This window comes from Bradysia coprophila, unplaced genomic scaffold (genome assembly GCF_014529535.1).
Source record: "Bradysia coprophila strain Holo2 unplaced genomic scaffold, BU_Bcop_v1 contig_151, whole genome shotgun sequence".
NCBI lineage: Eukaryota > Metazoa > Arthropoda > Insecta > Diptera > Sciaridae > Bradysia > Bradysia coprophila.
This window is the reverse complement of record NW_023503423.1, coordinates 6,817,476-6,832,066: the sequence shown is the minus strand read 5'-3', so window position 1 is coordinate 6,832,066 and position 14,591 is coordinate 6,817,476. Positions and strand designations below refer to the sequence as shown.

The 14,591-nt window shown below is 35.1% G+C and overlaps 1 protein-coding gene and 1 long non-coding RNA gene across 9 annotated transcripts in view; both read left to right on the top strand.

The window, feature by feature from the left end:
* LOC119074725 overlaps positions 1-14,591 on the top strand; it is a 184,206-nt gene that overhangs the window by 38,028 nt on the left and 131,587 nt on the right. The gene's annotated exons all lie outside the window — the stretch shown is intronic.
* The window catches only part of LOC119074562 (maternal protein pumilio), a 155,263-nt gene that overhangs the window by 11,343 nt on the left and 129,329 nt on the right, over positions 1-14,591 (top strand). The window contains exon 1 of one of the 8 annotated variants that reach the window (XM_037180780.1): positions 6,308-6,467. The exons of 6 other annotated variants lie outside the window; for them this stretch is intronic. In XM_037180780.1, the coding sequence (XP_037036675.1) occupies positions 6,399-6,467 (69 nt within the window). In that variant the 5' untranslated portion in view covers positions 6,308-6,398. Of the gene's footprint in view, positions 1-6,307; positions 6,468-14,591 lie in introns of those variants that run through there. One more of the 8 variants, XM_037180778.1, reaches the window with a different exon arrangement.

Sequence of the window (14,591 nt, the reverse complement as noted above, 5' to 3'; positions counted from 1 at the left end):
TTCTGTCGTCATTGTCGAATCCACAATGACAATGGGGTTGATACATAGGCGCTGATATAAATGTAGGTCAGCGCAGTCACTTTCAAAACATATCCACTCTCAACCACTGATGTGTTTCCTTTTACAGTCAACTGTCGCTAAGGCCTTATTTATAGGAAAATGTTTCGAAATTCCGTTTTTATATTTGATTTGAAACAAATTGAATTTTTTCACCGTAAGGAAATGTGGTTTACCCATGAATGAGTTCAATTTTATGTTTCCGTATCCAGAGAAATTTAATATCAACTGATTTCATTCCCATACACCAGCTTGTTTGTATTTTGTCTAAATAAATTTTCATCCACCAGCTTATTTATCTACCTTCGCAATAAAATTCGTATGAAATTCATAACATCACAGAATGTATTTCTAAGTAAATGAAATCCTGCTACGAGTAAGTCGTCATTGAACACTTCCGTTTTGCGTGAAGTCGAACTTATTGAGTAAAATCCTCCGGGGACGGAACAAATAATCCAACTTAATGTTAACGTGAAAACGTTCTACTTTGATTTATTTACCACAAATTCTGAACAAAACTAACATTTTCCAGTGATTATTGGAAAAGTTCGACTGCTATACTGACGAATGTCAAAGGAATTTTATGAAATCTTATATGACGTCCACAGTACCGGTGCCGATGCTGGTTTTAATTGGTTACACCATTGCCGTCAAAACGAACAAATTGTTCTAGGAACACTGCACTAGCTTGTTTGTATTTTGTGTAAATAATAATTTCATCCAATAACTTATTCCTTCGCAATGAGAGATGGGATACCAAGTTAATCCATAGCATCAAAATGTATGTAGTAAATGCAATCATGTCATATTTGTACGAGTATACTTGAGTCATTCCGCTTGCCTTGAGGTTTAAACAAAACAAAAAAATTATCTCATTTTGTTGGACACAAAATTTTTCCCGGAAAACGGATTTTCCGGCCAGAAAGCCATTTATGTGAAAAACTCATAGGACGAATATCTCCCGAATTATTGATTCTTTTTGAGATTTTTTTTCTCTCGGAAAGTATGGCTCAACGGTAAGCTCCAATTCCGTCAAAAAATACAATCTTAAAATCTAGAAAACAAATGCGGAAAATTTATCGACATTGATGCCTACTGCGCCCATCATTTCCAATCCAATTTTTATAAATGAGGTGTTGATCGAAAGGTACAGTCAAGAACTTCTGATTTTTGCCGGCTGGCATGTTAAATACATGCTACATGCGTCGACATCCGCTTTTGACGCCCTCAGAACATCTATTAATCTGAAAATTGACACTTCTGAAACCGTAGCACTGCAAGGAATTCAGATAATTATTTGGCTTGCGTTGCTCGTTGCAACAACGACAACCACAGCAATGCAACATTTCAACCGGTCCGACTAAAATAAAAGCATCAAAATCGACACATACCCTATTGTACAAACATCGTTTGCATGTAGTCGAACTTATTGAGAAAAATCCTCTGGAGATGGAACAAACCATCCCACTTAATACTTATTAACGTGAAAACGTTCTAATTTGATTTATTTCATACATAGGTCTTGAACAAAACCATCATTTTCAAATGGCATTAGAAAAGTTCGACTCTTATACTGACGAACCGATGAATGTCAAATGAAATTTATTAAGACTTACATAACAACCACTGCAAAAGGGATGCTTATTTTAATGGTCAACTTATGTTTGATTACGCCATTCCCTTCTAAATTAATTAATTGTTTTAGTTGCTGCACGTTTTTCCCTTTTGTGTTATATAATAATTTAATTCAGTTTGGAAAGTCGTGCATTGTTATTGTTAGCTTTCTAATTTAGCTGTAGCCGGAGATTCCGTATAAATGAACTGAACGACGAAGGCCAGACTCTCGGAAGTTTGATTTTATAATTATGATCAAAATTTCGTTAATATTTATTGTCTCGCTGTAGGTATGTACGTACAGCTGAAAAAGCCAATATAATGAAAATGAAAAACCTTTCATACAATGACGACAAAGACAGATATAACTGTTGGAGTAATTGTAGCCATAGTGACACTTTATAAGTTATATTAAAATTTCATTCAACAAATGTCCTTGCTTCTCCCACATCATTTTGATTGAATGTTCGGGCTGAATAGGAATTGTTTGCGTAAACACTATTTCTAGTGAAGCCAATGTTTTTACAATGTTGACTTGACTCTCTGTGTGAATAAAATAGAATAACTCGATTTAGAATTCCTGAAAATTCCAACAGTGCAAAAAACATTCGGTGTTGCAAATTGGCTATCGATTTTAAGAATTTATTTGATTTTAATTCTATAATAAAACTCCATCGCAACTTGAAACGATTATAGTTTTCTGTACGACCACGTTAAGTATTCCACCCCATATTTGATTGAACATAAATGATATCACAACTCACAACTAAGTGTGTCAAATAATATTTAAAGTTTACAGACATTAGCTATTGATTTAATAGCTGTGATACCATTTAAAATCGGATATTCTCGGAAATCAAAACATTTTTTATTTGTATCAAAGGAAATGAAAACTGGAAACAAGCTTTCATTACAAATGTACATTCGTCTCTTTTTTTTCAATTAATTGTATAAAGGAGAGCTTTGATCGATTCTGTGATTCCAATTAGGGTTAAATAGCTTTGTCACGTTGATATTATTGAAAGGATTTTTGTTGCTGTAAGCTGTTGATATCACTTTTCAAAATAAATGCGTTGGCAGGTAATCAAAATTGTCTGTTTGTAATCATAGTTGAGCCTTCCTTAAGTGAGGTGCAGAGAGTGAAATTCATGCGAAAGTTGATCAATTTGCCTCTGGCGAAAACTATCCATTACATATGAAGTATTTTCGGTTAATCGTATTGATTTTCTTATATAGAAATCAAGTTTCGCGTGAGATAGGTTAACCAAGAACAATTTTGCGAAAAAGTAAAGGTGTTTTTGAGCAACTTGTTTTGTTAACGGTTTTTCGACCGGTGTAGTTGTGTACCTCGCCATCGGCTCTGATAAACAAACTCTAAACTTGTCGAAAAGACAGTTACCGAAGCTTGTTGCTCAAAAACACGCGTTTGAGTTTGAGGGATTCTTTTGAAAAACAGCCTACCGAAATCGGACGCATTTTCTATTGGAATTTTATGTGCTTTTAGGCCAAAACGGACTTATGGGGTCTGGATGCGATCAAATATGGGCACTTAAACATTTCAACTTCTATTTCATCGCATATGTATCCAAACCACATAAGTCCCTATTTGGCCTAAAAGCACATAAAATTACCATAAAACTCCAATAGAAAATGCGACCGATTTCGGTAGGCTATTTGGCCCAAAAGCACACAAATTTACCTTTCAAATGATACCCCACACGACCATGTACGTACGTTTTGTGTACCTCGAGAAATTTCTGTAAGAACAGTGTAAGTCTTCGGTTGAAAACTTCAACTGCACATATTTCAGTGTGGATGATTTTTCAAAACCAATAAGTCCCTATTCGGCTCAAAAGTACATGTGATTAATGACACCCCACACGACCCTGTACGGCTCGTGTAACTGGAGAAATTTTTGTAAGAAAATTGCAATTTTTCGGTTTTTGCTCACCTTTCACCAGCCACACAAGCTTCGATTATTTTTTTGAAAGTGGTTTTGGCTTCTAGGGTCGAAGTCGAAGTCCTTTCTAGGTATATATAAAAAATTCCAATAGAAAATGTGTCCGATTTCGAAAGGCTGTTTTTCAAAAGAATCCCTCTTTTCTTTTATCGCAAAATTGTTACCTCATGTAACGGTAAAGTACACTTTACGTATGTATGTACTTGCCGCCCGCTAGGATGTACGTACAGTATTTACGTACCTACTGTGCTAATGAAAACATAACTTTTATAAAAAAGCTTGGTAGAGCAAACTTTTAATTAGAATAACATTCTGCGTCGAGACGGTCGAGAAAGCCGTACTTAATTGCATATTCCCTTTCATGCGGTTTTTTTTTGCCGAACTTAAATTTCTCGACTACTTACAATCTGCTGAAATTCCCAAATTTTCCCGATGAAATTCGGATATTCCAACATTCCTTCCACATACATTGCAAATTACATTCGAAAACGTTAAGAATGTTACGTCTTTATCCAAATAAGCGCGCAATTTAACGAAATTATTCCACATCTGAACTTGGATTTCTTTTCAACTTACATTTGTTATATATACATCGTATCGTCATCTATTCAAATTGTTTACATAACCGCTAACTTTATAGTTTTCTATGTCTTCTGGTTACAAATATATACTGAGTAATGATCGTAAGGGAATATAACATGTTGAGGTATAATAAAAGCCATTGCGCATATGCAATGAAAAGGATGTTGAACTTAAAAACTGGTTTCGTTTCGTTTCTCTGTCTTATTGTTAATACCACACACCGGTACATTAATAATGTCGAAAAAAAAAGAATCTTTAACAATCAGGACTCTTTATAAAGTCGATATGATTTTGTAAGGTGCCTTGACAAGTGACAATTACAACTGTAAAAGGGCTTAAGGTTTTAGTGTCAGCTTCAAGTAAAAATGGTTGATTTGTATCAAAATATCACTAAATTAATCGCAAAGAAAATTCACAATTTTCCAGCAAAAATATTGACGTATCAGTCTTACATACACCATACGTAATTTTGCCATACCTTCATCAAACTTAATTAAATTTCCCAGCCCTAAACTTCCATCACAAACAAAAAGAGCGACGGGTGCACACAATTACATACAATTCTTTCCCATGTGTATGTGCTGTATGTTCGGCATTATTTTTTCTAAACAAATTACCCATCATATGATTTCAAGTCAAGACTATAACCGAAATGCCTAACATCAATTGGTTCTGGCGAATAAATGTGTGAGTTTTCTACTATTATTGGATTTTTAGCTTGTTGCTTTTCGTTCCTGTCCTATCATTCAATCAACAGTACACTGTTTTGCTATACAAGAGCAAAAGTATCGCGCTCCGTTTTGATATCGACTTCGTTTCACAAAATGTTCATAAAGTAACGAAAGTAATATAGCCAAGGTAGATTGCTTTCTGGCGATGATATTTTATGTTTTACACACTCAACTTGCTTCAATTTACTTCATTTGAACAGTGTACACACAGCGCACAACCGAGCCTTTCGTATATAATACTAAATTTCAATTTTAAAAACAAACCAGAAGAATAACAGAGAGCAATCAACCTCCATATATAATGGTATGTGGTGTAATGTAATCGCAGCTCTCCTGCTACGTTTGGATTTTTTTATTTTAATTTTTTTTTTAGTTCGGTGTGTTGTTCAACTTAACGACGTGGTTTGCATATTATAAACTCGATAATACGTTTACGACCATTCGTGTACGTATATGTACATTATATATGTGTGTTGTGTGCCTTTAGTGTGATGATCATCATCATCAGGCCGTGGAGTTCATTTCCATAAAATCTACTTTAGTATGTACACAAAACAACACACCACAGAATTTTTGTATAGAAATTCTATTCTTGCAACAAACAAATAATGAAATAAATAACGAAAAAAAGACGAAAAAAAAGAATTATTTTAATAAAAACGAAGAGTTCTTCAGTGTTGTTACCTTAACAATTTGTTGTTTAGCTGAGCAAGACAATATTCTGGTTACAGCATTTTGTTGTTGTTGCTGTTGTTGTTCTTCTCTCGTGTATATTATGCTGTTGTCGGTGAATATGTCTAGAGATTGTTGAGAATATTTCAGTCGCTTGTTAAATTTACGATAAGTTCCATCTATCCATTGATTTAACACCCAGCCAATTCGTTGAAATCGCTTCGAATCCGTCAACCGAAAACAATATATATTCCGGATATGAGTTTAATGTGATCACCCAGGGACAAACCTTTTGGAGTAAATTTGACTGAATAAATTTCCTGCCAGTTTGGTGTGTAGTGTGTCCCGACCGGAGTGGATAATAAAAATAAATACGAGAGAGAAAGACTTCATATTTTGCTGGTGTATTATGGTGCTGCTGTTGTTAAGTGATTTGTGAAGTTTTCTTCTTTTTTTTCTTACAAATTTATTTTTCGTTTTAAATTGTGTTACCAACAGCGTCAAGATAATGCTGAAAAGATAAAAAAATGTGTACCTAGTTGAAGTTGTATCCAACATTGACGAAATAATATACGAAAAGAGAGCCATCCACAAAAAAAGGATATATAAAACTGTAAACGGGGACAGCAGAGATAGATGTGGTGACAGTTTATTTATTCATTCATTTGTGATGCTATAAATAGGACTTTGTCGAAACTGCTTTCAAAATCAAGTTGAAAGAAAGAAATAAAAAAAGGAAAATTAAAATTATATTTTTTTGATAGCGAACACACACCGGTGTGATGAAACTCCTTCATGAGTTTGTGTTTGCTTCGCCGGATGTTGGTGATATTGTTGCAGCTACCGATATGGTAAAACTATATATATGTTCATTTCATTTAATATAAATTATGTTCACTCGCCTGTTACGGTTCATTAACACCGATGTTTCGATGGTTGAATCTCTTTTTTATTAACTATAGCTAGGCGTTAATGCTGTAAGCGAAATTATTACAATTTTGAATAAAATGGTCGCATTTCACTGCATCACAATTCGATGCAATCAATACGAAAATTAGCGGTACGAAAATCTGCTGCATTTACGCTTTTGGTTGTAATTTTTTGCTTTGTATTGACGACTGTTTCATCACAAGTTAGCTCAATTAGTCATTCGTGTGATCAGTTGAAATGATACAAGTGTTTTTACTTAGTAACAGAAATACCCATCACAATTGACTTACCGTAACAAGTACTTGATTGTGCATACACACATCGATTTTTTAACGATGTGCAACAACAAAAGTGTATTTGTCAGCAAATTAGGTGGCTCCGTAGTCAGTTTTCGAGAGAAGAAGAAAACCTACACACAATAGTACATCACTTACCAACGGGACAAATGGTGAAAATGGTACTTCGTGTGTGAAATTTACCGATTTACCTCGGATACGCCTCGATCGGTAATTTTCACACAAGAAGTGCCATTTTTCCCATTACCAAATAGATGCCATGCACTGCCATGTAGATTGCTCATAACAGGGCCCCTTATTACGGGCTTTATATTCAATATAAATTTACCTCGCCTGCGGCTCGGGTATCGCAGTGATTCGCACTTATGTTATACACCGTTTACATGAGCACTGCTGTAATCGATTTGACTTGACTTGACTTCCGTAATTCCGTAAAGGGAGCAAAGACATAACAAATTAGGAAATATTACGTCCTTGCTTGTACGTTTTGTGGCTTTGGCAGGTGTGAGCGTTATCACACAAGCCAAACCAATGGCTTACAAGCAATTACGTAAGATGTTTTGTTGTCGCCTTCGCCTTCGGCTCGAAATTGAATTCCCACACGCCTCAACAAAAAATGTCCAAGCGAGAATGTAATGGACTATTACATGTTAGCGGGTAGTAAGTGCATTTTTATAGTCACACGTGATGTAAAGTGCACTTTCTCACACGTCAGCATTTCAATATAATTGTACGACCTCAATTTGCTCTCAAATCTATTTACCATCGACGCCACCAAATGATTTCAATTTCCATCTTTTCTGTGCACTTTGCAAATATTTGTGTAATATGAGAATCAAGGTACTTTTGATTGAGTGCAAATTACACACCAAGAGCATTCAGCATTAAGCAGATGTTTTACTTTTATTCAAAATTCAGAGTTGTGTTGATTCTCCGTCTCAAGTGTATATAAGGTGGCTGTGGTAATCTTTTTTGTTCAATTCAAAAAGATTACGTTCAAATTTAGTTGGAACACATTTGTTACAAAGCAAATTTATTTCGTGTACAACACAACTACATAATACACCATTCAAGCTGATCAAACGTAATGTTTTCAGAAATAAAACGTGAGTGGAGTCATTGTGATTGGCTTTGACATTGACTTCAGGTGTCTTAGATACTTTAATTTATAGTAAGAGTCAATTGAATGAAACCCTTGAACTGAAATGAACGTTGAAAATCTCGGACGAATTAAGTTAATAAATTCTTATTCCCATTGTTACTGACTCTAAACAATATGAACCGTTAATTTTGTTCTATTTGCACGTAATATTATTATCATTAGTGTTGTACAATTGCCGTAGAGATTAGTTTTTGCCCTCTCTCACTCTGTTTCTTTGAAATGAAAAAAAAAAATGTAAAGAATATTATGCACACATTCCAATAAGTTCATTGATCACAAGCAGAGTCGAGTTTGTTGTTGTTGTTGTTGTTGTGAAGATTTTATGCGAGCTTTGCAAGATTGTGTAATACAAATGGAAAGAAATGGTTGTAGGTAAATTCACTCTTAGTTTCAGGGTTAATAATAATTGCAATGTGTCTGTGTAATGTAATATACATAGGAGAAAGAAGATTTTATGAGAATTTGCATTGTGTGGCTCGTAAAATAGCGTAAGTGTATCGTATTGAGTTGAGAATAACGTACATTAACTGCTGGTACACATAGCAACGCGAGTTGGCCATAAAATTCTTTTGTTTTCTCCAATTGTATTGAAACTTCGAACTTGCGAAGGCTACGCAATTTTGACGATTGAAATGAATCAATCGACCAAATTGCGTAGCTTTCGCAAGTTTGACATTTCAATTGGATAGGGCCCGAAAACAAAAGAAAATTTAGTCAAACTCGCGTTGCTATTTTTAACCTCTTTTTTATTGTTTTGTTCAACATCCTGAATTTGTATCAAATTATGAAACAAATTCCACCCATGGAGTGGCTTCTATACTTAACAAAAATTTCCCTATTCTATTTATCCAGAACCATGGAAACTGGCCTGATTCAGGAGAAACAGGAGAAAGGCTTAACTAGAAACTTAACTAAGAGAAACCGGCTAACAAATTAATCAACAAATCAATCACACACGGAAAATCCCAATATGCGTGTGAGATCTATAAGTGGACTTAGCACCCCCATTTTTTGGCATATAGCTGTGAAATGCATATTGCGAAGACTGTAGTTAAAATAGCTGTGCAACTTATAGTATAGCTGTGAGCCGCATTTCAAATCTATCACGAGAAATAAAAATTTTTTCTTCTAAACTTTCATGAATTTTGCGGTCACCCATCTAAGTACTAACCGCGCCGATTGATGCTTAACCCGAGAATCCGATCGTCACCTATGCTGCTGCTGTGCTAACTTTGCTTGTGCTTTAACACGTTCTTATTTCGAAGCGTTGCTACCACAATATAAATTCTACAGCTATATTATGCGGCACACAGCCTAATTCAAGTCTGTAGTTTTTATATTTAGCATTTTTAGTTTGGTGAGTTGTCAGTTGTCACTTGGACAATGGCTTTAGGTTCTGAAAGAAAGTGAATTGAAACTGTGTGAAGAATCGCCAATTCAATTATTATCTGTGAAATGACGATTTTGATTTTTAGGAGCAATACTTGGCTAATTACTTAATCCGTTTCTAAAGTAGTGAAATTTCTAATATTTTCATTCGTCTGTGTTTCTACGGATTTTGACTATTGAAGAGGCGTTACCATTAACCTGATGATGAAACCTCATTATAATCAGCTAAGCTGTTTTTGAACATTTTATTTATCCATTAACATTAATGTCAATTGAGCATCAGCACGGATGACTTGAATGCACGGTCCCATACATTTTCTGATATGCAGCCCACAGCTATATTTTTCATACGTCAAATATGCGTTACACAGCTATGATATAGAGTACACAGCCACAATATGCAAATCCTAGCTATAACATGTGTTGTCGGTGCATAATGTAGCTGTGTGATCCATAATATAGTTGTGTAACTCATATTGCACGTAAATTACCAACATTTTTAGAATATGCGTTCAGTAGCTATATTTTTATAAGTCTTGCAGCTATATTATAAGTTCCACAGCCTTTATCGAAATCCTCGAATTTTCCGTGCAGTATATAAAAAATCTCGTCCAACCGTTCGAATTCATTTTCCCTAAACGTTCCCATAACACAAGCTGCATTTGAGCGCTGTAAAGCAATACCTATTCTTTGCTTCAAGTAAGTTTTAGACCTTCCTTCACCAGTTCTTTCAAAGATCAAATTGCCTAGGATATCCACGAAACGAATAGCTTCCTCACACCAAGGACCGAGCGTCTCTACTGCGAACGGTAAAATGAAATAACCTTGATCCGAAAGCTCTTTGTAACGGTTTAGCTTGACGTCTGCTGCTTTTCTTGCCACTAAACCAGCCTTTTTTGAACTAAGACGCAGGTATGATGGCGCTAAGGTGTCAGAACACGTCGCATCCCAGACCAACAGTTGACCATTACACCATGGTATCAATGTGACTCCGTCCACTCTTTTCTTATCATCTCTGAACATTCCAGGTGGTTCTCTCATCGATGGAAAATTCGCTGTTTTAAGTGAACGATGTATTATATTGTTAAATTCAGAATGACGAGGAATTCTGCCTGCGTTGCTATGTGTATCTACAGTAGGTATCAGTTTATTCCATAATCCATTGAAAATATTGTTCCATAGTTGACAGAAATATAGGCACTTCAGTGAGGATGAGTGATAAATTAAAAAATGGGAACACATCCGTTGTAATGGCTGATGAATCACTTAAAAAATAATTTTTAGGAAGAAGTTGTAAAAATTAAGGCTTCAATCGTGCATGTCATGGCCTAAATGGAAATTTCGTGTAAAAGATGTGAAATATGTTGTGCCTACCTGAGTCGAAGCTAGTTTAGGTTAGGAACAACATTTTATGTACGAAAGCAATTTTATGTTTTTATCAAATGAATCTTTTCCGTGATGGCTTGATGACGGTCAGGGTCAGGGTCAGTATCCCCGCAATCAGTTAATTATGCCACCAAGTAATAAATGGTCTTTTACGCAGTGCCGGACTGGCCCTATGGGCGTTCGGGCGATTCCCGAATGGCCTTTTGATTCTTGTATAAAGAAATGGCAACGAATGGTCCTTTGAAGAATTTCTTCATACAACGCCCGATGGGCTTTTTGAGCCAGTTCGGCACTGTCTTTTAGGCACCAGATGTGGGATTGATCAAGGTACATCAGGATAATGCACAACGTGTAATTAAGAAAGCATTTATCACCGAGTTGCATACAACGGTTTTCAAACAAAGCCAACGAAAGTTTTACTTATGGACAATGACTTGAGAAATGATTTTTGGTGCTCTGCACTACAATTTTAATTTGACAGCAATTAACCTAACCAACTGACGAATGTTTAACTAGAGATGAGTGTTTTCCTAGATGATGGATTGAGTGAATATTCAAACTATTAAAAATAAATCGATAATGACCTACATGGTCCCATTAGACTGTTCCAGTCCTTAGTTATTTAAATCTGGTATGTTAATCATTTCTGATATGCTTTGGTTAAAGTCCTCAATAGTTGACGGAAGGAATTCGCAGGTGTTTGCAATAATACCCTTAATATGGTGACTATTTGAAATATTTGAAATCTTGAAATAACTTAATTAGAGACATTTCCTGATTGATGTCGAATAATAGAATTCCCAGAATCCTTCCCGGGCATTTTGTGCGGCTATGTTTCGACTGGTTCATTCTCCATACCTATAATTACATGTGATAATGGCAGTGAGACTGCAACGCATCATTGCAGAATATCATTGATATTTGAAATATTAACACAGTGTCGACAATGTACATTGAATGTATTCCATTTCCATTTTGTAAATTTTGTAAATTAAACACAATACATATCGAACATTGGGAATCTATAGAAGTGCAACGTGATTTTAAGTACTAAATGCAATTTTGAGGTATAACAAAGAATGACACAGAAATTATCAACTCTACTGCAGTCTTATCGATTTCTTTCTTTCTTCAATTATTTTCAGTGGGTGGGACCATGCCCTGCATCTTAGTTGGGCTGGTTGTGTTGTTTTAACTTGTTTGACTAGGGAACACACTCCTAAGCAATAACCTAGACTTACATAGAACTGTTATACAAGTAAGCGTTTTCTGAATGGAAAAACCAAATCGTCAAAGACTCCATAAACAATCCTTTGACCACGTTTATACACCTATCGGTGTTTTCTTTACAATACAATTGTTCCACTGTTCAATTTCAGTCCCTAAGTTCGCTACATGTTATAGGTACATTGACGAAAGCCTGTGGCGTTCCTTCAGACGTTGACTATTATTTTTTCCTCTAAATAAAATCCGAAACATTTCACATAAACAATCTGTATAACGCTCATCACCCGGAAATATTCTACTCTAAAATGGACTGCTCGAGCTTTATGTTTTTTACTTCCACTAACCGAGCGTGAAAGCACACGAACGATGCTGTCTGTTTTTATACGAAAATAGGACATCATTTCAAGTATATGTCATTGTTCCGCTCAAGATTCTCTCCCATTTCTCTCAGTTCGATGAAATTTGATGGATGTGTGGTTGTGCACAGAACATCATTAATGTTTTCCTATTTGATTTGTGTCTTCACCGACGAAAGTAGCAAAACAATGTAACCGTAAAAAAATGATTCTAAAACTTTCGATGTTATAATGATCTGACGAAAACATCATCACGATGAAGAAATTCAGACACACAAAACAAACAAACGAAATACAATCGTTCGTAAACCGTATAATAATGGATGGTTTATCTCTGACATTATTATGCTTTCATTCATCGAATAGAAATTATGTAAAAGAAGAAAAGTATTTGAGAATGACTTTGAAAAAGGTTTTTGGCTTTTTAGCAATGGATTCAAGGTCATCGAGAATGTGTACGCATTATATTTGGAGACTGAAACATCATAGCATAAAATAAGTAAACCGGAAAGGAACAAGACACTAGGAAGCAGAACCATTTAGTGAACAGATGAATACAAATATATAATTGATGATCGGGTAGTCTATTTTGTAGGTAGTGAACAGTTTCGAACTGAAAATGTTGAATAAAGGTTCCCATAGCAACGTAAAGTTGACTATAAAAGAGACTATATATCAGTGGTGCCTATGGCTGTGTCGAATAATGCCATGTATATGCCAGTGTATATATTCGTTTGAGTTTAGGAAAAGCCAGCAGTTCTAAGAAATAATATGAAAAAGATGAATTGATGAAAATGGTTGAGAAAAACTTTTATCGTTATAATGGATGCGAGCAGGATGGCAACTATAAAAAAAATCGTTTGCTTGTCAGTGCTCGATTAAATAAATTGGTGATACATCAAGCTTTTGACCATATTTCTTATTGTGAAATAACTTTTGAAAATGTCTAAAGCGTTTTGACACTTTTCAATATTCTAGTCGCCATTTAATGTTTGAAGAAAAGGGAAATGTCGTTTGGGGGAATACTTACAATAAGTGTGCCATTTGAAAAGCATTGAACGTATAGAAGGTAGACCTAAATCTTCAAACGATGTTTGTACAACTCGGGAAAAAGTATTTTAAGACCCGTACGAAGTACAGGGGTATTATGAGGCTAGCTATCACGTTTGTAGAGACAATTCGAATCCCTGAGTAAGGGAAAATCTTTTTGGGAAACCAAAGAGATGCCAAAGTTCGAAAAAGAGAGCGCTGACTAAGGATTTTCAGAGAACCAAAAGTAAAATTGACTGTTATATTGACTGTTCTCTTTTACCTTAAAAATTACCGACGTGAGCTATATAATTGGATGTAGCAGCAATTTAAAAACTCGGTAAAATGATACTTAGATAGTTGCTGTCAAGAGGCAAGTGGCTGGGAGTATTTGAGGTAAATACAAATTTAACTTCAGACTTTCAACCAACATTAAATTAAACAATTTTGAGGGAGAAAATATGAAGACAAATCTGCATGCGAGATTCAAAGATGAGGGTTGTAGTGTAGTTTTAGTTGTTAGGGTATCTAGTAGGGGTAAACCATTATAGTTCGTAAATCTCGTGGGTATGGCGATTTCGTATGTTTCTTTTTATAAGCGCAGCAACTAACCATGAAAAAACAGTCAAAAATATTTAGTGTTTTTTTTTAACAAACTGCCACAGCACAGTATGCAAATCGTCCGAATTCTGATTTAAAAAAAAGAACAAACAAAAGAAATGGTCACAGTTACAGACAGCATAAACACAGAACTTTATCCGTCCAATCGACCACAATATACTACAAATTAAATTTAATCAAAATGTTGCTGCTTATAGGATTTTATAAAAACAAAACAACATGACATTAATGGCTATAATATGCAGCATCGTATAATGTAAATGGAATCGTTCGGTCGTCACAGTATTAGGGCGCAATGGGCCATATTAAATTTACATACATTATGTTTATTGAGATAATTTACGAGCCCATAAGTAGTGGAATATTTTGTTGTTGTTGTTGTTGTATATATAAAATGAACGACATGTAACCGTGTAGCACCGCCACCGGAAAGAGGAAAGAATAATATTTCGTTCGTCGCTTAAACCGTTTTGTTTTGATTGAAAATAATAGAGATTTTATTGTCTAGAGCAGTTTATTGTCCTAACATTGTGCTGAGTGCATTTTTACTGTACATATTTTGATTCACTAGCGACTGGC